The following is a 25,540-nucleotide window of genomic DNA, read 5'->3' on the forward strand; positions in this document are numbered from 1 at the left end:
GGGGGTACCAGTGGGCCCTTCCACATTTCAGAATTCCACTAGCTCTCTGGAAGTCAGGATTCCCAAAGAAGGGAAAAAAGGGAGAAAGGGTAGAAAGAGAAGGGATCCCAACGTAGTAGGTTGCTCTGGCTCCAATCTTGCAGGTCTTATAGACCCAAAGGAGTTCATGCTATGACCTCCAGTAAGAGCAAGAAACAGCAAAGTAACTTTAAGGAACTGCTGTTTTAGCCAAGTCAGAATTACTAGGTATTTATAACCGCTATACCAGGTGCACACATGCATATCCATACATGATATTTACTCACCTTTTTTACCTTTAATTTTTCTTCTTTTATTCTTTCTTTCTAGACTGGGGATTTCAGGAGAGGATCCCTCCTACAAGTAAAATTTTTTTTTAACAAAAGTTACATGACCAATTTTCCTAAATCAAGAAGTGAAACATCCACTGTCTTTTCAAGAAGCATTACCTGTACCCACAGAGGAGAATATATAATTCATTTTGTACGTTCTCCTATACCTTGTCCTTCCCTCTCCCCTTAAAGAAGGGGGACAACAAAATGAGTTCTATGTTTTCAGCTCAGCTAAGATAAAATATTAAATGAGCAGCCAGCCTTCTACATGCTCAGGTGTGCAAGACTCAAGCATTCTTGGTTCAAAATTTCTGCTTTTTGTTTGTTGCTGTTCTACAGGATGAAATCAGTGAGAAATCAAGATTATTTTTTTCTAGATTTAACTAAATCACTTTGCTAATTTTGATCAGAGGCACAATATTGGGTTTTTTTCCCCCTCTGGGTAAGTCCAAGACAGGACAGGGAAACATAATCAGATGGAGAAAATTGTCATCTACAGACCAAAAGTGCTATCATCTTTACTTTTTTTCTACCTTATTTTAAATATATCATTTTGTAATAAGGGTTATCTTTCCATGCTTGACCATAAAACCAGGAATACCTAAGAAAAAAAATAATTCACTACAGCCTAGCTTTCATTTAAGCTTTGAAATACCAGGATCCTTGCTATAACACTGATTACTTCTACAGAAGCATTTTCATAGTTCTTGATTACCAGCCTGTCAGTCACCAAATGAGACTTACAGAGCATTTGCAGTTTCTAATTAACAAACAAAGATTAAACAGAAGTCCTGCACTACAAAGGCAGAAATGGAAGGAAAAATATTCTTAAACAAAATTAAGTCAAACAAGCAAATTAGTTTGAGGGTAGACATTAATGTACAAGATAATCAAACTGAAAGAGTCCTCCTTGTAGAGATCATTTCAAAATTGAATGACCACCAACAGGAGAAACATTTTATTTTTTCAGCATCCCAAAGCTGTGCAAAATTGCACACTTACTCCTGTTGCTCTTCGTTTCTTTCCAATTCCTTGGCTGTCATTCTGCTCTGTACCAGATGTGCAGCTACTGTCTGTAGCTGCATCTACGTTATTAGATACTGCAAGAACTGAAGCATCACTTGAAGCCAGAGTATTTTCTTCTCCTGAGATTTCCAGTACATTTTGTTTTTCAAGAAGAGGTGTTCTCTTATCTGGGCTCTCCTGATCTTGTTTTGTGAGGCCTGTGTCCTCAGAGGATGCCTGCAGGCTGTGTCTCCTTCCACCAGTCTCAGTTCTTTCAGACATAAATGGTGACAAAGGAAGAGAAGATGTCTCACGTTTAAAGTCAGCCTCAATGTCAGCACTTGCTTCATAACCAGATGTTAAGTGATGCGAGTTGCTGGCGGCAATTATTTGCCTTTGCTCACTTTCTTTTGTTTTGGCTTGGTCACTGAAGAATCTATAAGCAGAAGGATTTCGGTCCACAATCACACTGCTTTCAGAAAAGCTACGTTTTCTTGCTGACCCAGGCACTGCTAAGGAAATCCCTTCCCACTGGAATCCTTCTAGAGTAGGCAGATCAGACTCTTCACTGAGTTCCAGACCCTCCTGCTCATTTTGAACAAGAGGTACCATTTCTATACCAAACCTTTAGCAAGACAAAAAGAAAAATACATACACATATAACAAGTCAGATAAATCTAGAAATAAGCTTTCTCCTACCTACTCAAATGCACATTACTGCATCAAGAGATTTAGCAACTCATTACACTGGTATACTGCCGCTTTCTGTCTGATCTGGGAATGGAACGTCTTGCGTATCACAAAATTAAGTTTTGTGGCTAAGAATTGATACTACAACTTCCAAGTCAGAAACAAACTTTCAATAGATAGGGGTTCTAAAAAATTTGAATACTGTCCAGAAGTTTTGTTCATCAACTGACAAATCCCCAAGTGGTTACCTTTGCTGCTGAGCTACTACAGCTTAGCTCTAAATGAGAATTTCAAAACAGGAGCAACATCTGCACCATTTTCAGAATGACCTCTATCAAGTTTGCAATAAGCAAAGATGACATCTTTGCAAGAGGCTTGAAAGAATAGTCCCTACATGAGGTTTAAAGAAAGTTTCAAATATGTGAAAAAAACTGCTACCTCTAAACACAAAAAACAAACTGCTCATCAGATTAAATCAGATTAACAAATGAAGAATCATTTATTCCACTTGCTACAATGCAAGCACTTCTTATAGTTTGAATACATGAATAAGCAATTGCAACATTGTTCACATCTTCATTACATTTTTTAGATTCTTCTACTTGCTAGCACTTGAAATGCAAATATATTGCTAGTGTCCATATTTAGATACTTAGCAATCATTATGAACTGGTAAGAATTAGCTTCTTCTCTGAGCAGCAGCAGCAAAGTGACCTCTTCAGCAGCATGCTACAGTTACTTACCTGTGGACAGATGTTTGCAGCAGCAAGAAATCTTACAGACTCAAATTATTTATATGTGCAATAGACAGTAGTATAGCAAAACTCATTCTGAAGTCTTAGATGTAGGATTCTAGAATTTGTTTAAGGTTTGGGGCAAGCCCCCTTCCCCCCCCCCCCCAGAGGCATATTTAGACTTGAAAGCTACCAACCTTGGTAAACCTTTGCCAAGTTCCTGTTTCTTCTTGGTTACCTGCTGGATGACTTGATCCCAGTTTACATTTCTCCGGGAAGCACTAAGAATCTGCCTGAGGGTGGGTTTAAGCACCGACTCTTTCTCAGTCTCACTTCTCCGATGGCCACTAACATTCCGAATTCGCCGCGCATTATTGAGATTGGGCTCTGGAAGATGTGTACCAGCTTTGCTCTTCAGACTAATATGTCGTGTCAGGTCTCTTTGCAGAGAGGCAGGGAGGCCAAGTTTGCTTAAATCAGGAAGAAGGAGGCCTAATGATTGGCTTCCTCCCTTCTGCAGCTCATGATCTGAAGGATTTTCAAAACCTTCCATTTCAAAGTGATCACGTGACTTCACATGCTCTTCATCACCTTCTCCTTCCTGCGCAGTTTTCAAATCCACATGCAAGTGGTCCTGACTGCTTGATGGAGATGCTGTGGATTCCATCTGAAATGCAGAATCTTTTTGATCAGCAGAAGCAATAGCCAAAACAGCAGGTTTTTCATCTTCTTCCCTTTCAGATGTAGCAGGCTTACTTTCTGGAGTGTCACAGGGTAAACAAGAACTAACAGAACTCAACTTTTCAACTCTTGCTTCAGATTTTTCACTCCCTGTTAGCTCATCATCACTCACATCTTCTAATGAATCTAGTCTGAACTTGCTCTTCGGAGGGACTTTCCCAGCTTCTTCCATATTCTGATCACTTGTATCCTTGCAAGAGTCTAAATGAGGATTTTGCAAGGAGTGGCTGGATTGAAGTTCTTCGGGTTTTTTTTGTGTTTCACTTAGGATATTAACAGGTTCTCCAAGATTGCTGCCAAGCACATCTCTGCTGCCTTGTAAGTTATCTGCACATGCGCTGTGCAGCTTTGACGCATAAGAGGGGAAACTCTTTGTTTCCAGGTTCAGTGCATTCAAGTGATTCTGCTCTTCACCACTAGTTGAGGATAACAGAAGCTTGACATTTTTTAAGAGATCCTGTGTGTCCTGCTTTTGGGAAGAAGACTTCATGTCTGTGATATTCAGGAGGGGGGATTTCAGTGATGGCATCCTATTCCTTCTGCCATCATCTTTGTCAGGCTTTTCACCACTAGAACAGTCTGTCATTACCTTGCAAGAATCAAGGTAATCTGGGGTTACATTAGTATGGGAAGGTACTTCCCATTTTTTAAGTTTTGGGAGGCCTGCATTGGATTCACAAGTTTTTACTTTCATTGATGAATCAGTAAGAGGCATAAATACAGAATCTGTTTTCTCTGGAGTTTTAGAAACGTTATCTTCAGACCATGATTGCTGCTCTGCAGCTTTCTGGGATGGGTAGGGAGTCCAGCGATACATTTTATCTCTGGAAGGACTGCCACTTTTTCCACTGGTTCTTGAAGTTTTGTTTTCTGGTTGCTTGGAAGTACCAAAATCCAGTGCCCCCTCAGGAGGAAGTTTATCACTAGTAAAATCAAGTGACTCACACCTATTATTTCGATCTCTGTATGGCACAATATCAATGGTGTCCTTCTCCTGCCATTGCCATGTATATCTTTCCTTATTATAATTAATTGGGTCTAAAGAATATGCATCTCCTGAGCTTCCGAAATTCCAGGCATTTGCACCATGAGGACTAGATTTCCAGTTTCCTCCATAACTCTTAGAATTCCAGCTAGAAAAATTACCTGTTCCTTCCAAGTGCCAGGCAGGATTTCTCCCTCTGGCACCGTGATGCCGGTTTGATGTTCCTCCTCCTCGCCCACTTGGATGCCAAACATTTCCAGAATTCCCATAGTTATGCCGATTTGAAGGGTTTCCTGAAACATTTTGGTGCCATCCAGAGCGTCCCCTTGGGCCACCTGGATGTCTGTTTATATTAAGGTTCCTCTGAGAGTGTGAAAATTTGCCTTGTCTAGGACTAATATAATCATCCTTTTCCCATTTCCAGTCCCTCTGTGATGGATTATGATGATGCCATGATGACTGATCATAAGCTTCCCTTTCTTTGTACGTAGCTCTTTCTTCTCGCCTTCTCTGTGATCTCCTATCATCACATTCTAATTCTTGGTTTGCACAGCATGGTTCAGTTTGCCTACAAAACAGTTTAGAGAAACTTGAATTTTCACTCTATTCTCCTAGAAATCCAACAGTACACAAGCTCCATCCATTTTATCTGCACTGAGAAGAAAACATTTTTATATGAAAAGAAAAGGAAGCAACTTATTTAGCTGTTCTACTCCTCAGGCTTCTGTAGTGTTTGACCTTCAAGGCTAGTGTTGTACCTTTACTTAAATCTCATATTCCAAAATTGCTCTTACAAAGACAACTGATTTGATGCAGGAAAAGTTCAACAGAACAATTCTTAAATATTTCTGTTTTAAGTCAGAAAATAATATTCCTTTCTATTTACTAGTTATTGGACTAATAAAAGACAAGCAAAAGGAAACTTTTCTGTTGTACAATTTGAGTTGATCTTACAAAATAGAAGAAAAATTAATAGTCAGACAAGATTACTTTCTCTGAAGACTGTTCTGCTTGTGGTAGATAGCATTACAAAGGTGAATTGATACAAAATAGAAGAAAATTTAGGCTGAAAAGAGCAGTTATTCTAGCTATTGGAGAAAACAATGATATCACGTCTCAGTTTAAAAAGCTCAAATTAAAACACACATGTAAAACATTGACAGAAGTTGTGCCTCAGATACAAAAATATTTTGTCTTGTTTTAACCAACAGACACAAACAATCCACAGCATGCAATGACTAGTCTGCAAGAGCCTCCCAGAACCACTGTGTATTGCCCTTTGAATAATGCTTGTGCTTGGCAGCCTGTCATGAACACGCACACACTAAATCTATCGCAGATAAATGCTACCTTAATGCCAACAGCTATTCTCAGGGTCAGTAGTTTAAATGCTCTAAGTATTTATTCTACCAAAGAGGAGTTTCCATGAAAAGTTTTTCAAAAATGGATTACAGAACTGCTTTATTCTGACCTTACAGGAATACATTCACTCTAGGTCCCAGGGCGAGCAAGACAGAAAACTTTTGCACCACTCTTTCTGCTCATAAAACAAATGACTTTAGGGTAAACTGAAAATTCATACTGCATCACCCTTCATACTGCAAATTTGCAGCACATTCCAGTTTTGCTAAAAGATGCGCAAATAATTACTGCCTAAGGGCAGATGGGTATCACCCTATCATCAGGCTACCACATAAGATAAAGTGAGCTCTGAGAAAAGAAGTCAAAGGAATGGTGTCTAAGTGACACCATTAGTTCTAAGAGCCAACTCAACTAGATTATGATCTAATGGAAACAATTTTGCTGTATTAGTAACTTAACTTATTTATTTTTTTCCAAAGCTGCATCCAACAGAGATAGATTTTATAAGATTTCAGTTATCTCAGAATACCGATATTACTGAGAGCATTATGCCTTTACTGAACAGAAGCAACAAAAGTGACATTGTTACTACCTACATTGACCAATATCAAAATATAGCTACCTTGCAGTACAGGGACACCCTAGTATGACAGAATAGCTTCAAAACCAGACAGCAATTTGTGCATTTTGAGACAGTAACTGGAATTTCCAGTCACAGAAAGCAAGAGCCAAAAATCAAAAATCATACACCCATTTAATACCATTGCCATGCCATAAATCTGTTTAAACAATACAGTCCCAATTAGAACATTACATTAACAATGCACACTTGTGGTGTCACATGCAAAATAAAAGGCCATACTTGCTACTCTCTGCAGCACTGTATTTCATAGTGAGCCACTAGAGTTATGTCTAGCTAATGGTAAGCAATAAGAAACAGGTAAGAAGTTTCATTCAAGGATTAATTATAGGATTTAAGCGTGACATTAAAAAAACCAATCCAATTCATTTTAAAGATCATAAATCAGAGTTTTATAACATAAAGTGTATTCCACAACGGTGTCTAACCTGATTCATATAGCAAAAACTCCCTTTGATGATAGTACTGCTGTCACATTTATTAAACACTTCAGTTAAAAGCAGTATCAAATATGAAAATAAAAATATTAGGGCTCTTGATTCCGTGTTTGGGACTTTGACACCACAACGTATCTGTTTTTATCTATAATGGAAAATAGTTAACTTCACTTCCCTACATATAACAGGAACATTTAGCAGAATCATATTTACATGCTGAATTTACAACCTCCACATAGCTCGTGGATTGTTCTCATGATAAATACTCTGACTGCACGCAGTTCACATTTCAAAAGCACCTAAGCCTTAGCAGCAACTGTGTTAAAAGCAATTCTACAATGCTACATCTAAGAGGAGAAAGGAAAACTCACCGGTTCCGTTCCTTCCTTTGCTTGATTAGTTGAATGAGTTCTTTGTCAAGGTATTCTTCTTCTGCTTCTTCTTTCTCTTCCTCTTCTCTATCATGGGCATCAACATTGTCTTTGTGCAGCTGGCTGGAGATGTGCTTGGCATATGCTGACAAGCCCACCAATGTCACCCTGCACACCTGGCACTCATGGTTGCTGTCCCTAGGGAAAGAGGCAGAGGGTGGACTGTCAATTCTGCCAACAGGCATGGCAGATAACTCCGGTGTTGCTTTGTTTCCCCTGAACACGCCTGTCTCCTTAGCCAATGGCTTATGTACAAGGCACCTAAGTTTTGCTCAGTATATTTAAGTTACTTCTATTTTTTGGCTTTTTCTTTCAAAGTCCAGTTTTCTGATGGTCAGTTTTTAAAGACTTTTTTCCAACAATCAAGAGGTAAAAGACTTGGTAATAAAGCTGTATGAACTGGGATAAGAAATTCTTCTTGAATTGTTGTACTCAAAATCTTTTCAGAGGAAACATAGTGAGCAAGGGGGCAGAGTGGAAGGCTTACAGAGCTAGCAGGAGCTGCTCTGAAGCCTATCCATGGTGCCAGCTGCACTGAGCAAGCCTGGTGACAGCTTCTACATTTAATCATTGCCTCAAGCCTTGCTCCAGTGAAATTTAGAAAGGGGAGGAGGCAGTACGTGGATACGGCCAATCCTGAAGCAGCAGGACCTAAACCGGGACAGCTGAGACCGCTGCCTGGAATGCAAGGACTCCACCGCACAGCAAGTGATGGGAGGGTGTCTTCAGTTCACTGTACTTTATTTGGTTCAAATGCACATGAGGTCTGCTTTCTACTTTAGAAGACTTATCTTAAAAAATACAAAAATGATTTCAGCTGGAAGAAGTTGACAGCTGTGACAGACAAATGGTTTTACTCATGTTTCAGTGAATACTGGACTAAAATTATTATTATTATTTTTTTTAAAGAAAACAACATCTCTAAAAATATCTCATTTGTTCTCCTGACAAATCCTTTAGATATTCCAATGTTAAGAAAATGGGTTGTTAATAATAAACCTAAATAAGGAAAATATGTTAACTGATAAAAAAAAAGTCAGGAAAAAAGTTAATGAGAGTATAGCCCACTGCAAATAAATCCCTAGGACCAACCTGGGACTCACGGCCTGCCTCCACAATGCTTTCTTCAGCTCTGCCATTTAATTCATAAAAGCAGCACTGCATATCCCCATGAGACACATGAAACTGCAGTGTTACAACAGCAGTGCTGTAATAGCAACACACAGCTCAGGACTGGGGCCGAGAAACTGGGATTCATGCAGGAAAAAAAGCAAACATGAATCCTCATTTAAAAAAAAGCTATAAAACAAAATGAGAGAAAAAATAATCAAAGATGACCTTCACTCAAGATATTAAATCAGCATCCTTATTGCAGTGCTTAATGAAGAATCAGCAACTAGCTATTAGAAACAAAATTTTATTTTTCCTAGAAATCACTGCTTTTCACACTAACATAGTTCAGATATTTAACTAATGATGTCATTCAAGCACAGCCAGATGGGTTTTCTTGTAAATAGACTAATTCATAGATATTACACTTTTTACATTTAATTTTTTTTCCATGTGGCAACCTAACTAATTTCAGATCAAATACTTGGATAAATTTTACTTGCCAAGTGAGTAGTTTGCAAATTTAGCTTGTGTTTTCTGGAGAGGGTTTTTTTTTTTCCTCCATTTTGCACACTTTGCAGTCACTAATAAATATTCGAAACCCATATATTGTGTACTGTACTTTGGGCTAAGTCATTAACCCAACAAAGATAACCAACTCAGTAGATTTTACCACTGCATCAGAAGGAACAGAATCCTCTCCACACTCATAAATGGCACAGTTATACACTCTAATCAGACTTATTTTTAACTCAGGTCAGCACACTAGGCAAACTGTAAATAGAAAACTAGTTTCTGGCTTGAAAAAGGTGCTCTTTTTAAATAATGTTTCACTTATGACTTAAGGACAGTTCAACTAGAAACATACTTCAGTGGTACCAGTATGTTTCAGAGAAACCTCCAAATCCTTTGCAAGAACCGTGTCTCAATTCTTTCATAAAACGTCCATCATCTTTGTTTATAAACTGACTAAATAAATGCAAAGTTCTTACTTTGGACAAAGCCAGTGAAATAATAGCTGCCCAAAGACAAAGAACTTGTTTCCACTCAGTTCTAACTTGCAAGTTATTAGTTTTTAAGCTGTGGTTCTTGGACCACTTAATAGTCTGGAAAGGACTCAAGTGGATAATGGTTATAATTCTCTGTCCTTCTGTTAAACTACAAGAACCTAAAGAACAAACAACATTAGCTTTGTCATGTGAACAACTGCCTTAACTATAAAGATCAACTTGCTGGGAGTTTGGATGGTTACCCTTAGGGGAATTTTCATTTCCTTCACCTCTTTCCTTTCCCCAACCCTGAAAGTATCAGCCAGAATTGGGCATCCTCCCACAGAACATACTGATCATGTCTCTGCGTTCCCCCACCATTCAGGCCAGAGTTTCGTCCCCTCTGAAACACCACACAATCTTATCTGTTCAAGAAGGCCAAAAGCAGTTTGAAACACGCAGGACAAAAGTAGTCTCAATATGAAAACATCCCAGAGCATTATTTTCTGGATGTGTACTTGAGATTGTAGACTTGATAACATCCCTCTGTACAAGAGCATTATTTCATTTTCTGTTTTAATTAAGAACAAACAAAAAAAAAAACAAACAGGCCTTCTAAAGCTTTATACCTGACATCTAATTGCCATATTGTCCAATTGACATATGTCATATGGAATAAGATTTCAAGGGTAGGAAAGCAGCCTTAAAAAGTTTCAATAAATTTTTTCTAGCCCTTGATACTGTTAAATTAACTTTCAAAGGAGAAAAGTGTGAGCCAATATATGTATGTCTCCTTCACCTCTTCCCTGCAGGAAGTCTGAGAAACAACTTCTAGCTGGATGTTAAATCTGCAGGTGGAAAATGCTGGCGTAATACACTTTAATGGTGTTCTCTGTTACAAAGTTTAACCACACTCATGAGGCTGTTGCTTGTGCTTCACATTTTTTACCTGAAGCGTGCCCTTCTTTTTTTTCTAAAACTCCTAAAACACGTCTACTAAACTGAAATGAGAGGAAGGAGAGACAGGGGAAGACCACAAGGCTATTACTGCGTGATAAGAAGTGAAGAGTCTTTCATTCATTTTCATTTTAAGAACTAGGATGGTAATAATACAGACACCTTCCATGGACAAAGAATTTTGCAAGAAGTAATAAAGACAGTTATGTTAACAACAGAATATGAAATACTGGTGAAACTTCAATTTCATTTAATTTCAATCGTAAGGAAACAGAAAATCAAGAAGTGTCAGACCACTAGCAAGCCACTGGGGACACAGTACATAACTTTTAAAGTTACTTTTACCTGGATGAAAGTCATAAATTAGAAAGATTGACTTAGAAAGCCAAAAATAAAATGCCAAAATATGTGAAATTTTAAACTGTAATCTTCACCGCTTTCAGTCCCTGTATCCACCCTAGTCTTAGAAGCACTGTCAGAAGAAAGTCCAGAATAGAAATGCTCTACAAGTTAGCTGATCAGCAGCCCTAAGCAAACTTCTAGTGCTGATGACATTTTGGTTTCTGAGCAACCACTTCCCAGCTGTTCAGTAATAGAACAAATGTCTTTTCACTCTCAGTAGTGCAGCAGATGAGATATTTTGTGTAGTAAAATGCATTTGACCCAAGGCACATTTTCAGAATGTTCCTAACTCCCAAGACCCAATTATGTGGGGCATGGCAGAAGAAAGCAAGATGATCTAACTTTTTTTTTTTTAATAAGTAGCTGAATTCAGATAAAACAAGAAACATAAGGCTGAGTGAGGGATGGTAACAGCAGAAGAAAAGGGGAAGTGAGGAAAAGAAAATGATAATTTTCTTATACATTCCAGCTTTATTGTGAAGCAATTTTTATTTGAAAATGAAACAACTGCCAAGAAACTACATTTTATCAATGTGACACAATAATGGCCGTGTTAGCCGGAAATCTGAACTACTCGAAAATTTTTTGAATCTCAGTGTAACAATAAATTTAAGCTCAGTAGGGAAAAATTATTTAATTTTCTTTTCTATATATTTTTAATATTCTGATGGGTCACAGCCTTTGCCTAGCAACGAACTGATCAATAGAGATTCTGAAGACAAAAGTTCTTTCACCAGTTTACTAACCTGCTGTGAAGCCTTGGACAAATTAACCAAACAGTAGATGGAAGTAGAAATTAGGCAACAGAGGTGAATTACTATCAGTCAGTATACACTTTAAGGTAAACAGTATCTACATTACTTATATAGCATAAAATTTATACAGCACTAGGCACTGCAGAGCCCAAGTCTCAGCTGTAGCCATTGTGTATCAGAGACGGCAGAAACTCACGTCAGACTAAAATGCAGGTTGCAAGTGGGATGTCTTGCAATGCCATAACTGTGCTTCAGTGAGAGTTATTTTTTATTTTAATGAGAAAATTTGAAATGTCTGCAGATATAAGCTGGCATACTCATAAGCTATAGATCTTCTGAAAGACTTAACCTAGAAACATACTAGGTTGCTGATTTAGACAAACTACAGCGATACTTAGCAATTATACCCAACAGTAGCATAAAATACTAAACAGTTGGCTTGAGCAACTGTATTCAGCTGTAGCATCTATGTAGTACAATCTCGTTCTCCAGCACAAACATTTTTTTTGCAGCTATACGTATGCTTTGCATGTAAAATGTTACTTAAGAGAAATAAATTTCTAAATTTATCTAGTTTTGTAGCATTATAAAATAAAACAATATAAGAGTTTCACTAGAATTCATATTGGCACAGCTTAACTATGACAGCATTAGTGTCCATCACAGTGTCTTAGTTTCACTGCCTTTCTAGAATAGGCTCTAGAGCCATACCAGCAACTCTCATTTTGCACAAAACAATGAAAGCTCCATGAACTAACAATTAACCTGAAAACAGAAGTAATCTATAATTTTTTTTCACTGGATTCAAAACAGATGAACTGACAAACGGATTTGCTCTCCCATACCTCTAAGAGTTGAAAGAAGATCAATTTTTACTCTATTAAAAGGTGTTTAAAATAGATTTGCTGTTTTCAAATAAAGTTTGTGGTGCAAGATGATTTAAAAATAATCTTTATATCAGATATCTAAGTGCAGACTGTCTGAACTCTCTGGCTACCTCAAAAGCCATACACATTAAAGGACTTCTAAGTGAACTCCAGTTATACCCTGGCCCCATAAATCAGGATGATATTTGAATACCCCTTAACTCCCTCCCTCTGGTTTCCAAAGCATGTAAACAAAGGCATGGAAACCAGGAGGGAACCACCATGCAGCCTGGTTAGGTCTCTCCCTTAACCAAACAATTGTACCAGTGTTGCAGAGGACAAGGCCATCACCCAAATACATATGCAGCCTTTGTGTCCAAGACGTCAGTCTTTACATAGTTTTAAAAGATCAATAATTGCTTCTGCATTATTGAAAACTTTTAAAAAGGACTTTAAAAGGAAAATACTCTCACTGTTCACAGTTATTATGCCAAAGCCAGAATTCTCGTGCTCCCAAAAAATTAAGTATGAAAATGCCTAGACCCAAATGATTTTTTTTTTTTTAAATCTTGCAAGAACCTAAGAAATACAAGAGAGCTATTTTTCCCCACATCATTTGTTTCACTCCGCAAGCCTCCTGAGTCTTACACATTCAGAGAACATGGTCGTTGCCAGCTTTATCATAAGGCATGCAAATAAGTGTGAAGTATAAAAGTAATTATTTGGAATTCAGCTGTTACGGGAAATAAGACATGAGTTCCCCCAGACAGTGACAAAAGAGAGTGATAAAAGCCACACAGAGAGGAAGGATGCAAGACTGTTCTCATACCTTCCCTTCAGGTTTTCAAGTTCTCTGTGGTGAAGCATGCTTCTCATGTGTTCTTCCATCTCCTTCAAGAAGAGGGGGAAAAAAAAAGTAGAATTGGTCATAACAAAACAAAATGGCGTATCTTATTTGAAAAGCTCAGTGTTGAGAACTATCCTGCACTGCAGGAAAGTGTAATCTGCTCCAGCAGAGCTGTAGAGCTCGTCTTTTCTGTTTCTTTGACCACGGAAGCACAAGTGGTCACACTGTCAAGAAGTCATATAATATTGCCTTTCCTGAGAAAGGACACAGAGGAGTCATTAGAATCCAAAACAAAGTGAGCAGAATCCCAGGAGACAGACAAACAGAAGTGTATGCAGCAAAGGGAATTATTCTGGTTTTTGACAAATTGTCAGTCATAATTTTTGTTAAAAAGCTGACTGATACCACTCGCAAGCATCACAGTATTTATAACACTGCATTTTCCTGTGCAATGTGAGCAGTCTCTCTGAATTTACATTATGACACAGCTGTAATTTCATCATCACATACTATTTTACTCTGCTGGATATATTTCGGAAGCTAAGATGTATCTAACAAGGCAGCTTGTTGTTTAGACCAACCTTGAGCCATGAACTACAATGGTAGTATAATTAATTGTGAATGAAAGAGCTGCTGGAAGAGAAAGATTATTCATAATTCAGGGATAGAAAGCAGTTCAGAAGATTTCACTTTCTCATCCTGCTTGAGCCATAGTATTTGGAAGTCTTCAAAGAACAGGTATTAATCACTATCCTCCCCAGTCCTTGAATTTTCATCTGCAAGGGAAAGCAATACCTTCAACCTTCAAGAGTTATGTGAATTGATACATTGGCACTTGCAACGTATCCACCTGCCCTGTCACTAAGCGATACATAAAAATTCCATTAAAAAAAAAAACACTCTGTTTCAGTGCAGGGTTTGAATGACATTCAATAAACAAACAGAAGATACATATAAAATCAAGAAGTTAACGAAAACACAAGCTGCTCTGGATCACTTCACATTCTCCTTTCATATGGAAACAGACAAAAGTCAAAAAGAAAAAGAAACAATGAGTGCATAGCACGCAGCATTCTTAACACAGCATAATTTACAGCTGAATGCATCGAGTGCTTTTCACTTTATTATCTTTATACAACAACAAAAAAAAATCAATTCCCCCCCCACTATTTTTAATATTCAGAATCAAGGATACTACACAGCCCATTTCAAGGAAGGTACTCTAAAGCGCGTGTAACTATACTATTTGATTTACAATAGATCTAGACCAATACGTTCCTGGTACAGGAATAAAACCTCCTGCTTCCCACATTTTTCTTTAAATGGAAGCATTTCTCACACACATTTTATATATAATTATCTACTGACGCGATATGTAAAGCATTAAATTATTTACCTTTTTTGAGCTGTACACAATGTGACACAATATGCATTTTCGTTCTCGAACCATGCTTATTACTCTGGAAAGATCTTATCCCATATCTGCAAATAAGAATAATAATTAAAAAAAATCAGGATTTTTCCCATCATTTTTCTATCTTTGGTAAGGAAAGCAAAAATAAGAGTTACTATTCATGAATACACCTGTGCTGAGTTTCTTTAAGAGAACACATAGCTCTCTTACACATGGTCAACATTCTTCAAAAGATAACATGTTTTAAATAGTCATCTAAAAAGCTATAAAACATTAAGTTTCCCTTTCTTATATTTTTTCCTTATCTTCCAAGACATGATGCTTATTCTACAAAGCTCTCAGCAATTCAACCAGATTAGCAAAAAACTTTTCAACTAGGATGATCAGAGAGATAAGGAATTGAGGAAGTCAAGTGGGACAAGCTACAATCTTTATTTGGTACACAGGCTAGCTCAGGTAGGAAGAGAGACTTTTAAGGGCCAAAGAAAACAAAGGTTATTCATGACAGCAAAGAATGACAGTATTCAAGGTTTGCAAGTTCATTTATTCTCTGTAAAATGGAACCTAAAATCATTTAGAATTCAGTATTTTTCTCACTGACCTACATAAGAACTGCATATAGGCACATATCAAAATACTTACCTAGGCAGTGTTTTAATGCACATTCTCTAACTTTATCACATGGGTACCTGATGTACTTGAATCATTAGTAAAATCTATCCATTTTGACAAAGCAACCCCAGAGGTACAAGATTATTCAGAATTTTGCACCAGAATGTAATATTAAACATTTTATCACTGAACTACATAAGAGTTGCATACATGCAAATTAAACAACTGCAGGTTATATTAAACACGGTATGTATTTTATCATAATGTATAGCTCTTAAGGTACATGATTAAATTTATTGGGGAGGTAAATAACAGTCAATTCTATAATACAAAGAAGGATGTATCTACATAACTAACAGAATTAATCTTCACCCTTTTCTTAAGGGGCACTAAAACATTGAATGATTAAGCATTCTGGCCATTTTTGATTGAGTTGGCAAAGACAGTTCCTCACCCTGAAGTAGAAAGACGTGCATCTTTCACTACCACTAGACATTTTTATATCTCCACACAGAAGGACAGTTCCTCCCAAGCTCTGCTGTTTTACAACAATCAACTTTAGAGCCAGTTTAGCCCATACCATCAAACTTAACCTGTTAGAGCCTTCTTCAATAGGTCATTTCCACAGTCTACCCTGCAAAGTTAATTTTAATTATTTACCATCAACCTTCTAGACCTGGGGAATTAAACCCTCAGCATCTAGTACTGCACAGAAGTTTTGGGCAAAGAGTTGAACAGGAACTGGATTTTTACCAAATCCAGACTACACAGAGCTAAAAGAGCTCTGACCTTCAGTGGCTTTATCCCACTGTAAACAAAGGAAAAATGCCAGCAAAACCACACCTGCCCTAAGTCAGCAGCGTGGTTCTTTAGCAAATAACTCCTTTCCTCCAGATCTGCATGTCCGCTTACAGCTTATGTATATACCAACATCAGTTCAGCATAAACAGAAAGCGGCTGAGAGTTGTAACAGCCCTTTAATTTTCAGATAACAGAGAAAGCAGTGTCCTCCCTAACAAGAAATTCTCATCATCATACCAAAACAAATTCATTTAAAACCCAACAGGAGATTCAGTCATAGGACGGATTCCTGACGTCACCTAGCCAGCATTCCTGGGTGCCATTCTTGATCTCACTGAAATGCTTGCTTTAAACAGTGTTCACATATGCATTCCCTAACTTTATCACATGGGCACCTGATGTACTTGAAGCATAAGTAATAGCTATTTATTCTGACAAAGCATCCCCAACAAAGGTACAAGATTATTCAGAATCCTCAAATTCAGAATTATTCAGAACTTTGTACTACCCTAGGTCATATAGGGCACATTATATAAGCTCATATGATATCAGTTACGTGTATGCAAAAGCACCTGCCTTCATGGGAGGTCAGAACACAGAATTACGAAGTTTTAGAATGAAGTATTTTGCAACTGTTTGAAACCATGTATAAAGAGCATGACTTGTTTTTAAATACACTTAAACTGAGAGAGAAGCTAAGCAGGTTTAGGCTAATATGAATAGAGATTAAAAAATAAGATGTTTCAACCTCAGAGACAGTTTTCCAGTGAGTTATCAGATATCTGAGAACAGGAACACCTCAACAGCATACTTCTTAAACACAGGTGCAGCTACAGCAGATCAAAGAATTATTTGCGATTATATCCAAGTGACAAAGTTTTGGGTGCCTGGTCATTATAGGAAAGCTATTTTAATGGGATTAACATGAAGTTACCCCTGAAAAGCAAGGGTGCTAATCCTTGCAGCAATTTCAGATAGCTTCCTCATGCATTAAAAGGTCTTCTACTGCCCTGATATTCTTCACCAGCACTACTTTGTAGATTAATAGAATAATACCCTCCATGTGTTCAGGATCTTGCTTAAAATTACTCAATTATTTACAGAATTCATCCTACACAAGGGTAAAACATCAACGTGGAACTTAAATCAGGACAAACAAGTCAGTAAAGTATGGTGACTTGCTGGCATCAGTTGCCACGTTACATTAAAGAGCTTTCTCAAGTAGAGCTAACATCACACCTGTTTTGTCTAATTAAAACATATAGTAACTATACACTATTACAGGAAGAGTTTAAGGCTAACTGCCCAGTCAACTGGGCATCACTTATGACAGAGTACTAAAAATACTAATGGAATTCAAATGCTATTGGATGTCACCGTGAAAAGTGAAACTTTCATCTCCACTGAGAGAAGCCCTTAGAGGCAAGTACTCAGATGTAAAGAGATTCAGTAGATGCTACAGGGACCAGGAGAAGACAGACCCATGCTCTATTTCCAGTTCACCTTTAGACTTACTATCTACATGGAGTAAAATCACTTCCCTTTACGCTTAGCTTTCTCCCAGATCCTGCTATGAAACCTAAGGCTCACTTTTAGGAAGTACTTTTAAATCACTGTGAAAGTACTTTCTTGAAGTACTTTGAAAAACACTATAAATACAAAATATTCCTTCATTGACTATGCAACAGTAACAAGAACTAGACAGCTTTCAAGCCATTTACTCAGCTAAGGCATTTTACCCTATTGGTAAAATGACATTGGTCAGTTTAACCATAAAACTTTTGTACTAAGAAACTTCAGAAAAAGAGTTTTCTCTGCAAAAATGCAGGCATATTTGAGTTCTTAAAAAGATAATCCAACACTTTAAATACTGAACAACCTTCAAGCTTTTAGCAGGTTTAACAGTTTGTGCTTTTGAAACCACCAACTTGCTATGTGGCACGGGGAATTACCTCTTACAGGATGTTAAGGGGAACAGGAACTGGTAAAAATACACAGGCATAATCAAACTGCAAGCAGAGGTAAGTTTTTGCCAAAAAGACATGACCACCATGTAGAAGAGATACGTACTTCAACAGCAAAATGTAAAGCCTCCAAAATAGAAAGTTGTCTTAGCATCTCATTTATCTTGACAGAATGTTACTGATCTATAGGGGATTTTTTTGTCTGTTTGTTTATTTGCTTTTAAAGGGAGTGGATGTATTCTACAGATATGTGAGGTAAATGTAACTTGCCCACAGCCTGCATCTGCTCAGGGCTTGGAAACACCATACAGATTGAATTAATTAGAGCAGGTCTGTTAAAGAGATTTTGGAGAACACTTCCCACAAACAAAAATAGTCTACAAAGAAAATAAGGCATTAGACTACTTCCTGCTACAACATTCATTTGTCCACAGTTATTCAGCCTTACCGGATAATATACATTAAAAATGTGTGTCAAGGCTAAATCTGCTAGAGATCAATGGCTGAACACTGACTATATAAAGTCACAAGTGTGACGGAGTGGGGCGGACAGCCCAGCATTCCAGCTGCCTGGAAATCCTCAGGAGGCCTCAAAGAGATCAGCAGTTCTGGCCTGCCTAAAGGCCTGCCTAAAAGCTGCACAGCCCTACAGATAGTACCGAATACTGTACGCTTGACAAAACGGGAGCCTAGATGCTCACCAAGGAAGAATGTTCTACAGCAATGCTTTCCTCAGCCTCTCACAGCACAGTCGTTCCTTTGGCCTTAGTGACTTCTCTCCTGCAGCAACTGATCGCACAAATATGCTAGTCAAGCTGCATCCCAAATAAGAGTAATACAGCTGCCATAGAAACAGGAAAGGACAAAACTGCACAGAGGAAAGAAGCAATTCACTATGACCAGCATTCCTGAAATCTTTAGCTAGCTTAAGGGAGGATGGGGTGTAGGCAAGGTCACTTTGAGCTGAAGAGAAGTATCTTGCTCTGAGGAATTAGGAATGAAAGTATTTAGGCCCTGCAAAGCACTTGAATAGTCACTGCTAGGCTAGACCATATTTAGTTCGATTATCAGCATAAGTCACTTTACTGAGAAGCCTGGTCTTTTCACGGGAAAATCTAGAGGACACCACATAGGCCTCTGAAAGTTTTATACAACCTCCTATTGCACCAAAGGAATGCTACAAAGCAATCCAGGAGCCTAACCAAATAATGTTTTATTAAAACTTGGTAATAGAGGTAGATTTTCTTCTTAGGGAGAAATTATACGGGTATAAGATCATTTCCATGTATTATATGCTGCTCCAAACATCAAAGCCCTGTACAACTGTGCGAACGCTGTACAAAAACAAATAATTCATCATAAGAATAAAGACAGATGCATACACTTAAATTTCATCACCTTGATGAGGCACCAGCATTCAAAAACTACCTTTCCTCACAGATTCTTTGCCCAGAAGGCACTTGAATTCACTATGCATCACCTGGCTAGACTGCAGCTTTCGCCAGTTGCCTTACTTCTGGGCATACGTGGGAGACACTTTACCTTCCTACTGAGATGCCAACCTGTGCAACCTCACCTGGTCAAGAGCCAGAAACTAAAGGACTTACTATAGTTAAGTCATGACTGGCAGCATTACTCTGTCTTAACACATTAAGAGAGTTGTGCACTGCACAAACTACATTGTGATCATAGCTTTTTTTGAACATGGCAAAAGAGATAACTATACTACAGCCTAGTAGTTAGAATGCTTGCACAAGACACAAGACTTTGGGTTCAATTCCCTCCCACTTTCCAAGAGCTAACTTTGGCCTCCTAACAGACTGAGGGCCGCTGAGGGCAGACAGAGCACACTCTAGACCCCACCGCACTGGAACAGCACCACTGTATAACAAAAGTTGTAACAGGGCTGCTGAGTCCTCAACTATTTTGACATTGAGCCAAGGAGGAGAGAGTTATCTCAGAGATCAAAGTTCTTTAAGTTCCTGTTAAAAGCAACAAAGTTCACTCCATGAAATTGCCTAGAAGCCATCTAGCAGGAACTGTTTCTATGTTACCCTGTGAATACTGCTGGCTTTTTACAATATACAGAGACAGTACACAGGAGATAAGGGACTGTAGAGAAATACCTATACAAACAAACAAGCATATGAATGGAAACGCCTGGCATGAACACAGTTTTCACTAATGTCTACTCTAACTTCAAGTAAACCAGAAGAGTGTATACACCTTAAGTCACAATCAAACTTTGTCTTTTTAGGTTCCCTGTATATACACAATGTTAACTTTGTTTTTTCCAGTACTGTAGATTCTGGTTTTCAGTTCTAGAAAAGCAAGATCACTAAGTCAGTCTACATGTTCAGCCCAATATCATCTTATTTCAACTAGCACGAAGGTATCGTTAAGTTCAAATAAGCAGTATAGCAACTCACACAAATGCACAGTGAACTACAAATCTCCATAAGATAGTTGAAAACAAACAAGAAAAAAAAAACTTTTAGCCATTCACATTTTAAAATAAATTTACTTAATATTTCATGAAAATGCTTTCTGAGCCATTAATCGATCTAAGGGGAACTCATTACAAATATACAGGACCAGAAAGGACTCAAAAGAATAGCTGGGTAGACTACCCTGACACTAAGACAGCATAAAGTATGCTTAGACCATTCCAGACAGGCATCTACCTAATCAGTTTATAAATGCATCCAATGAAAGACAGCCCAGTGTCCCTAACAGAACCTCTTTTAGAGCTCAGCTACCGTTAGATTTAGAAATACTTTCCTGGAACACAACCTAAGCTAACCTAAGCTTTCCTTGCTGTAAAATTAAGTTAAATATTCCTCCCTAGTGAAAGCAAAGAATATCTTATGGCTATCTTACTTTCAATAGCTTTTTAAACACTGAAAGATTCAGGGATATAAATTGTCTTAATATGATGGGAAGTTGTTCAGCATCACTGCTATATTTTGTGATTTAGGAGCACCTAAAATTTACACTACGACGGCTTTTGTTTTCCCATATATTCACAATTCTTTTCCAGACTTATGCAAACATAGTTTCCTCAGATGTCTTCTCAAACATCACATTTTCTGAACTTATCAAAATTCCTGTTCCTCCTTCCAAGTTGCCTACACTCTTAAATGAATTCCCAAAATGGGGCACAGTGCTTCAAGGGGTGGTGAGAGGAGTCTCAGCTGGAGAGGAGCATTGTCTTTGTACTCCTTCTATCATTATTTTTTTTCAGTCTCAAATATAACTATTAATGATTGAGGCAAAGTTTTATTAAGAATCAACATAGTGATCCACAATCTGGGACAAATAATCTACTTCATTTAAATATATCTGTGATTTATAACAGAATTCACGTCAGCTTCTTTCAATAACCTTGTGTTGTTTTGTAAGAGATCTTCAATCAACAGACCCTCATAAGAATGACAGAAATACCTGTCACTTAGTTTTACACTGATTTCTGCAACACTTGGTTGTATCTTTTTTTTCTTCCTAGTGTATTTATCCTCATAATACCCTTCACAGGTATGCACAGTATGCCTCTTTTACAGATTGGAAGCTAAGGAACAGGGACTTAGAAGCCAAATCAAAACAGCCTACTGTATCCACCCAGCCTATCATGATACTACGGAAGCAGGTACCCGGCCTTGGCAAGATGATTCAGACTCCCGAAGAAGGGCCTATATGATCACTAGAGAGTATATAGGAGAGCATTTAGTCAGTCGTTAGGCTTATCCTATTTATGCAGTCACTACAGAGTGGAAAGAACCACTGAAGAGTGATTTGAGGTTCTCAAATCAAGGTATTCAGGTCACCTGTAAGTATATGGAGCTTTTGTGTCAAGTAAAGGCAAGTTAAGGATCCCAAACATTGAGGTGGGAATCATTAATAACAAGGCAATAGAAATACAGGGTCCTGTCTGAATGCTTCTGTAACATAGGTACATGGTCCCAGGCTGATTATTAGGTGCTTCATCAACTTGAGATCAAAATGAGAAATAGCCTAGGAGAACTAGATGAGGAAAAAATCACAAAAGAAATAAGAAAAACATTTTTATGAAAGAAAGAAATTATTTATAATGCATAATATCCTCTTATTTTTCCTATAACCAGCTTGAGTCATGTCACATCTCAAATCTTATGACACCATCTGGTGGCAGAGTTCACAGAAGACAATTACCAGATGTTAAAAAGAATTTTATCAATTTAAACTTGATTCCAAATATCTTATGAATTTTGTCTCTACAAGATGAAAGTCCAATGGAAAAAATGCCTTAGTTTTACCTGGATGTTTTGACGAAGTTATCTACAAATGCTAGCATCCTCATACCCAATTTAAATATGTATTTATATGATAGTGATTGTTATTATTCTTTGCACTGGATATCAGAACCTTGCATATATTAAGATGCATTTTGCTGCCACCTCTTCAAACACGTGACCCCTTTGGACACATGGGCTAGAAGGTACCTTAACTTTGGTCACAGTGACAGAGGTAACAGGCTAACGTAATTTGGCTAAAACCAGTGATTTGTTCTGAACTGAAAGTACTAAAATACAGCACCTATTCAACAAACTTTACATACAAAGTCAGTCAGTACTGGCACATATGTGGCGACATGAATGTAGTTGCCTCTCACCCTTACTGCCAGTTAAGCTGAAGCCAAGCAAGAACTAAAAAAATGCAGTTGCCTTTAATAGAAAAGATGGTCTCTTTTCAGGTCAGGATTGGAGTATGTTTTCTAAGCTAAAGAAGTTACAAAATCATATTACGTTAGCCCTAAGGATCTGCAATATTCAGCCTAAATATTGCAATACTACTAGGGAGATAATTGCAGAGTTCCAAAAAACTATTAAAGAAGTTGTTAGAAGGCTTAAATATTTTTTAGGATAGGATCTATCAGTTCAGCAAAACAATCAGCTACCTCAATACAGTAATTGAGGTTTGACTGAAAGAAGTAGCAAACGAAGAAAGGACAGAAACAAGAAGCAGAGGAGGTCTGAGAAAAGCAGCCCCAGGAACTCATGTTGAAAACGAAGTCCATCGCACCTCAGTCCTCTTCTCTCTCTGGTCGTTCCTCAGAACTCATCTGTTCTACAAACCTCTTGAAAGCTACACTTCAGTGGGGGTGGGAGGGAAGGAGAAGAGGAAAATTTCTTACTTGCAGTAGACATTTGTTATCAGACCACTAGCAATAAAAATAGAAAAATATAAAAGGAAGCTATATTGTCAAAAAGTAAACCACTCAAAACAAACTGAGCCCTTACAAAACAATTTCAGAACTGCTGTGTAAACTTTAAGCATCAATGCCACTTCTGCTCAACATTCATAAACTTTTTCCAAGTTGAAACTCATAAGCACTCCTGAAGAGTTCTTACCATAGTTTAAGCTTGTGTGTGAACTACTCTGCTTGCAATAACAAACACTTTTAAATAGCTCATATTTCATTATGCCATGAATGCTTTTATCAGGAACTACATAGGAGCAGTCTCAGTCTTTTCAGGCTACCAGACACATTTATCACCACATTCATACACGATTTCTCCAGGATGTGATTTTTAGCTTCATGGTGTGAGGAAGGCAACTAAGCAGCTCCGAACCCAAAGCTGCGTTTCAGCCCTGGCCACTCTTCTGGCAGGTGCGACGAGGCGGCACGATAGCTACAAGCCCGCAGCGGAGAACCTGCTCCGGAAAAGCTTGCACCGAGCCCGACCACAGAGCTCAGGGGGCCCCGCCGCCACCCGGGACGGCCGCGCCACAGAGCGGAGCGGAGCGAACCCAGGCCAGGCCCGGCCCGGCCGGCGCCCGCCGCGACCCCGCCGCGCCGCCCGCCGGCCCCGCTCCCCCCGCGCCCCGCCGCTCCCCTACTCACACATCGCGGCCCTCACCAGGGCAGCGGCCTGCCAACCCATCACCCGGCCGCCGCCCCGCAGGCCCCGCCGCCGCCGCCCCGGGGCCGCCGCTCCCACCGCGCCAGCGCCCGCGCCGCGCCGACCCCGCAGAGACCCGCGGCGCACGGCGGGGCGGGGCAGCCCCGCGCCCCAGCCAATCCGCCGGCAGGGAGGCGGCCGCTCTGCATGCCGGGAAGCACGCCTGCCCCGCCGCGCTGCCTGCTGGGAAGCGTAGTTCTGCGGCGGAGGGTGTTGCTGTAAGTACCCACTTACTTCACTACGGTAGTAGCGATACGTGCTTGTCAGTTTGAAACGTTTAGTTACCGATAATAATTGCAATCRTTGTTATTATCAGTCAATATAGTGCAATAAACATGTATAGTGCTGTATGCTGCTGCTCTGAAAAACTGCTATTGCAAATCACACACACATCAGTAGCAAGAAGCCACAGAAATTGTGATTGGACCAGCACAAGGCGACTTAGCCGGAGAAGTCAGGTTCAGGAACAGTTTGAAAGGCTTAAGAACAAGTGCCTGTGCTTGTGGCTGGGCTGTGTAACATGCAGTAAACCTTAATCCAATAGGGCCTTTCAAGAAGCGTAAGCCAAAGGGGGGTCTGGACCCTCTAAGAGAGAGAAAGCAAAACAAAGCCCAGTTCTGAGATCAAAGAGGTTTCATCAAAAGAGGGCACTTCATTAGCGTTAGAGGAGCTAAGCAACCTGCTCTAAGGCTTGATGCTGTTGAGAACTCCTGATGTTGTTCTGTGTTAACAGCATTATAGCAGGGATATGATCTTAATGGCAGCCTGAGTAGGGAAAAAATTATTCATACTTAAGGAGGAAAATATATACGGAAAGACAACTTGATTCAACCATAAAGTACAAGCCCCTTAATTCTAAACCATAGCTTCCCCTTTCCAGGGGCCTCTGTCCTCTTTCCCTCTCTAGTTACACAAGGTGTTAACGTCTTTCCTCAGAATGACGGGTCCCTCACGCTCAGAAAAATCTCATTGATATAAATGGGGCTACTGACACGCTATGCTACGATTTAGCATGGCTACAACTAGCAAAACCCGACTGTGTAATAACACGGTAACAACAACGCGCAGCCAGCACGCAGCGGAAGAGAGCAGCGCCACCCTCGCGTATGCGCGGGAGCCCGCCCGAGACGCCATGTTGGGTGCACCAGCCCGCGCGCGGGATGACGTCTCACACGAGGTGCCGGCCGTCCCGCTATGGGCGGGCTGTGGGAGGAGGCTCCTCCTTCCCGCCATGTCGAGTGTGGCGCGCGGTGCCGCGTCGGCCGGGCGGTGCCGGCTTCCCCTTCCGGGGGGCGGGGCCCGTGACGCGCGGGGCAGTGGGCGCTACGCAGCGGGGCCGGGCGGGCCATGGGCCGTTAAAGCGGCGGCGCGGGACGCGCCGCTTGACTCGAGGGCGGCGGCGGTTGCGGTTACGGTTACGGGGTGTGTGGCGGCGGTAAGGTGTGTGGCGGCGGCCAGGTGTGTGGCGGCGGCCTCAGCCTGCCGGCTCGCCGCTCCGCGCCCCGGGCG

The 25,540-nt window shown here is 39.5% G+C and overlaps 2 protein-coding genes across 13 annotated transcripts in view; one reads left to right on the plus strand and one right to left on the minus strand.

Annotated features, from left to right (window-relative positions):
• The window catches only part of ZNF106 (zinc finger protein 106), a 62,388-nt gene extending 38,330 nt beyond the window's left edge, over window positions 1-24,058 (minus strand). For 7 of the 9 annotated variants that reach the window (XR_003252815.1, XR_003252814.1, XM_026061628.1 and 4 more), the window contains exons 1-7: window positions 23,974-24,058; window positions 14,698-14,783; window positions 13,284-13,345; window positions 7,316-7,513; window positions 2,977-5,073; window positions 1,353-1,980; window positions 306-375 (exon numbers count right to left, since the gene is read on the minus strand). Coding sequence is in view for 7 of the 9 variants with exons in the window: in XM_026061628.1 (XP_025917413.1) it covers window positions 306-375; window positions 1,353-1,980; window positions 2,977-5,073; window positions 7,316-7,513; window positions 13,284-13,345; window positions 14,698-14,751 (3,109 nt within the window). In the remaining 2 variants the exon portion in view is untranslated. Of the gene's footprint in view, window positions 1-305; window positions 376-1,352; window positions 1,981-2,976; window positions 5,074-7,315; window positions 7,514-8,467; window positions 8,631-13,283; window positions 13,346-13,882; window positions 14,019-14,697; window positions 14,784-23,973 lie in introns of those variants that run through there. The other 2 variants (XM_026061633.1, XM_026061634.1) reach the window with 2 other exon arrangements.
• A 1,313-nt stretch (window positions 24,059-25,371) lies between these two features.
• The window catches only part of SNAP23 (synaptosome associated protein 23), a 21,931-nt gene continuing 21,762 nt past the window's right edge, over window positions 25,372-25,540 (plus strand). The window contains exon 1 of one of the 4 annotated variants that reach the window (XM_026061697.1): window positions 25,372-25,471. The gene's annotated coding sequence lies outside the window, so the exon portion shown is untranslated. The remainder of the gene's footprint in view (window positions 25,472-25,540) is intronic. The other 3 variants (XM_026061694.1, XM_026061702.1, XM_026061700.1) reach the window with 3 other exon arrangements.

This window comes from Apteryx rowi, unplaced genomic scaffold (assembly GCF_003343035.1).
Source record: "Apteryx rowi isolate R43461 unplaced genomic scaffold, aptRow1 scaffold_183, whole genome shotgun sequence".
In the NCBI taxonomy this organism is placed as follows: domain Eukaryota; kingdom Metazoa; phylum Chordata; class Aves; order Apterygiformes; family Apterygidae; genus Apteryx; species Apteryx rowi.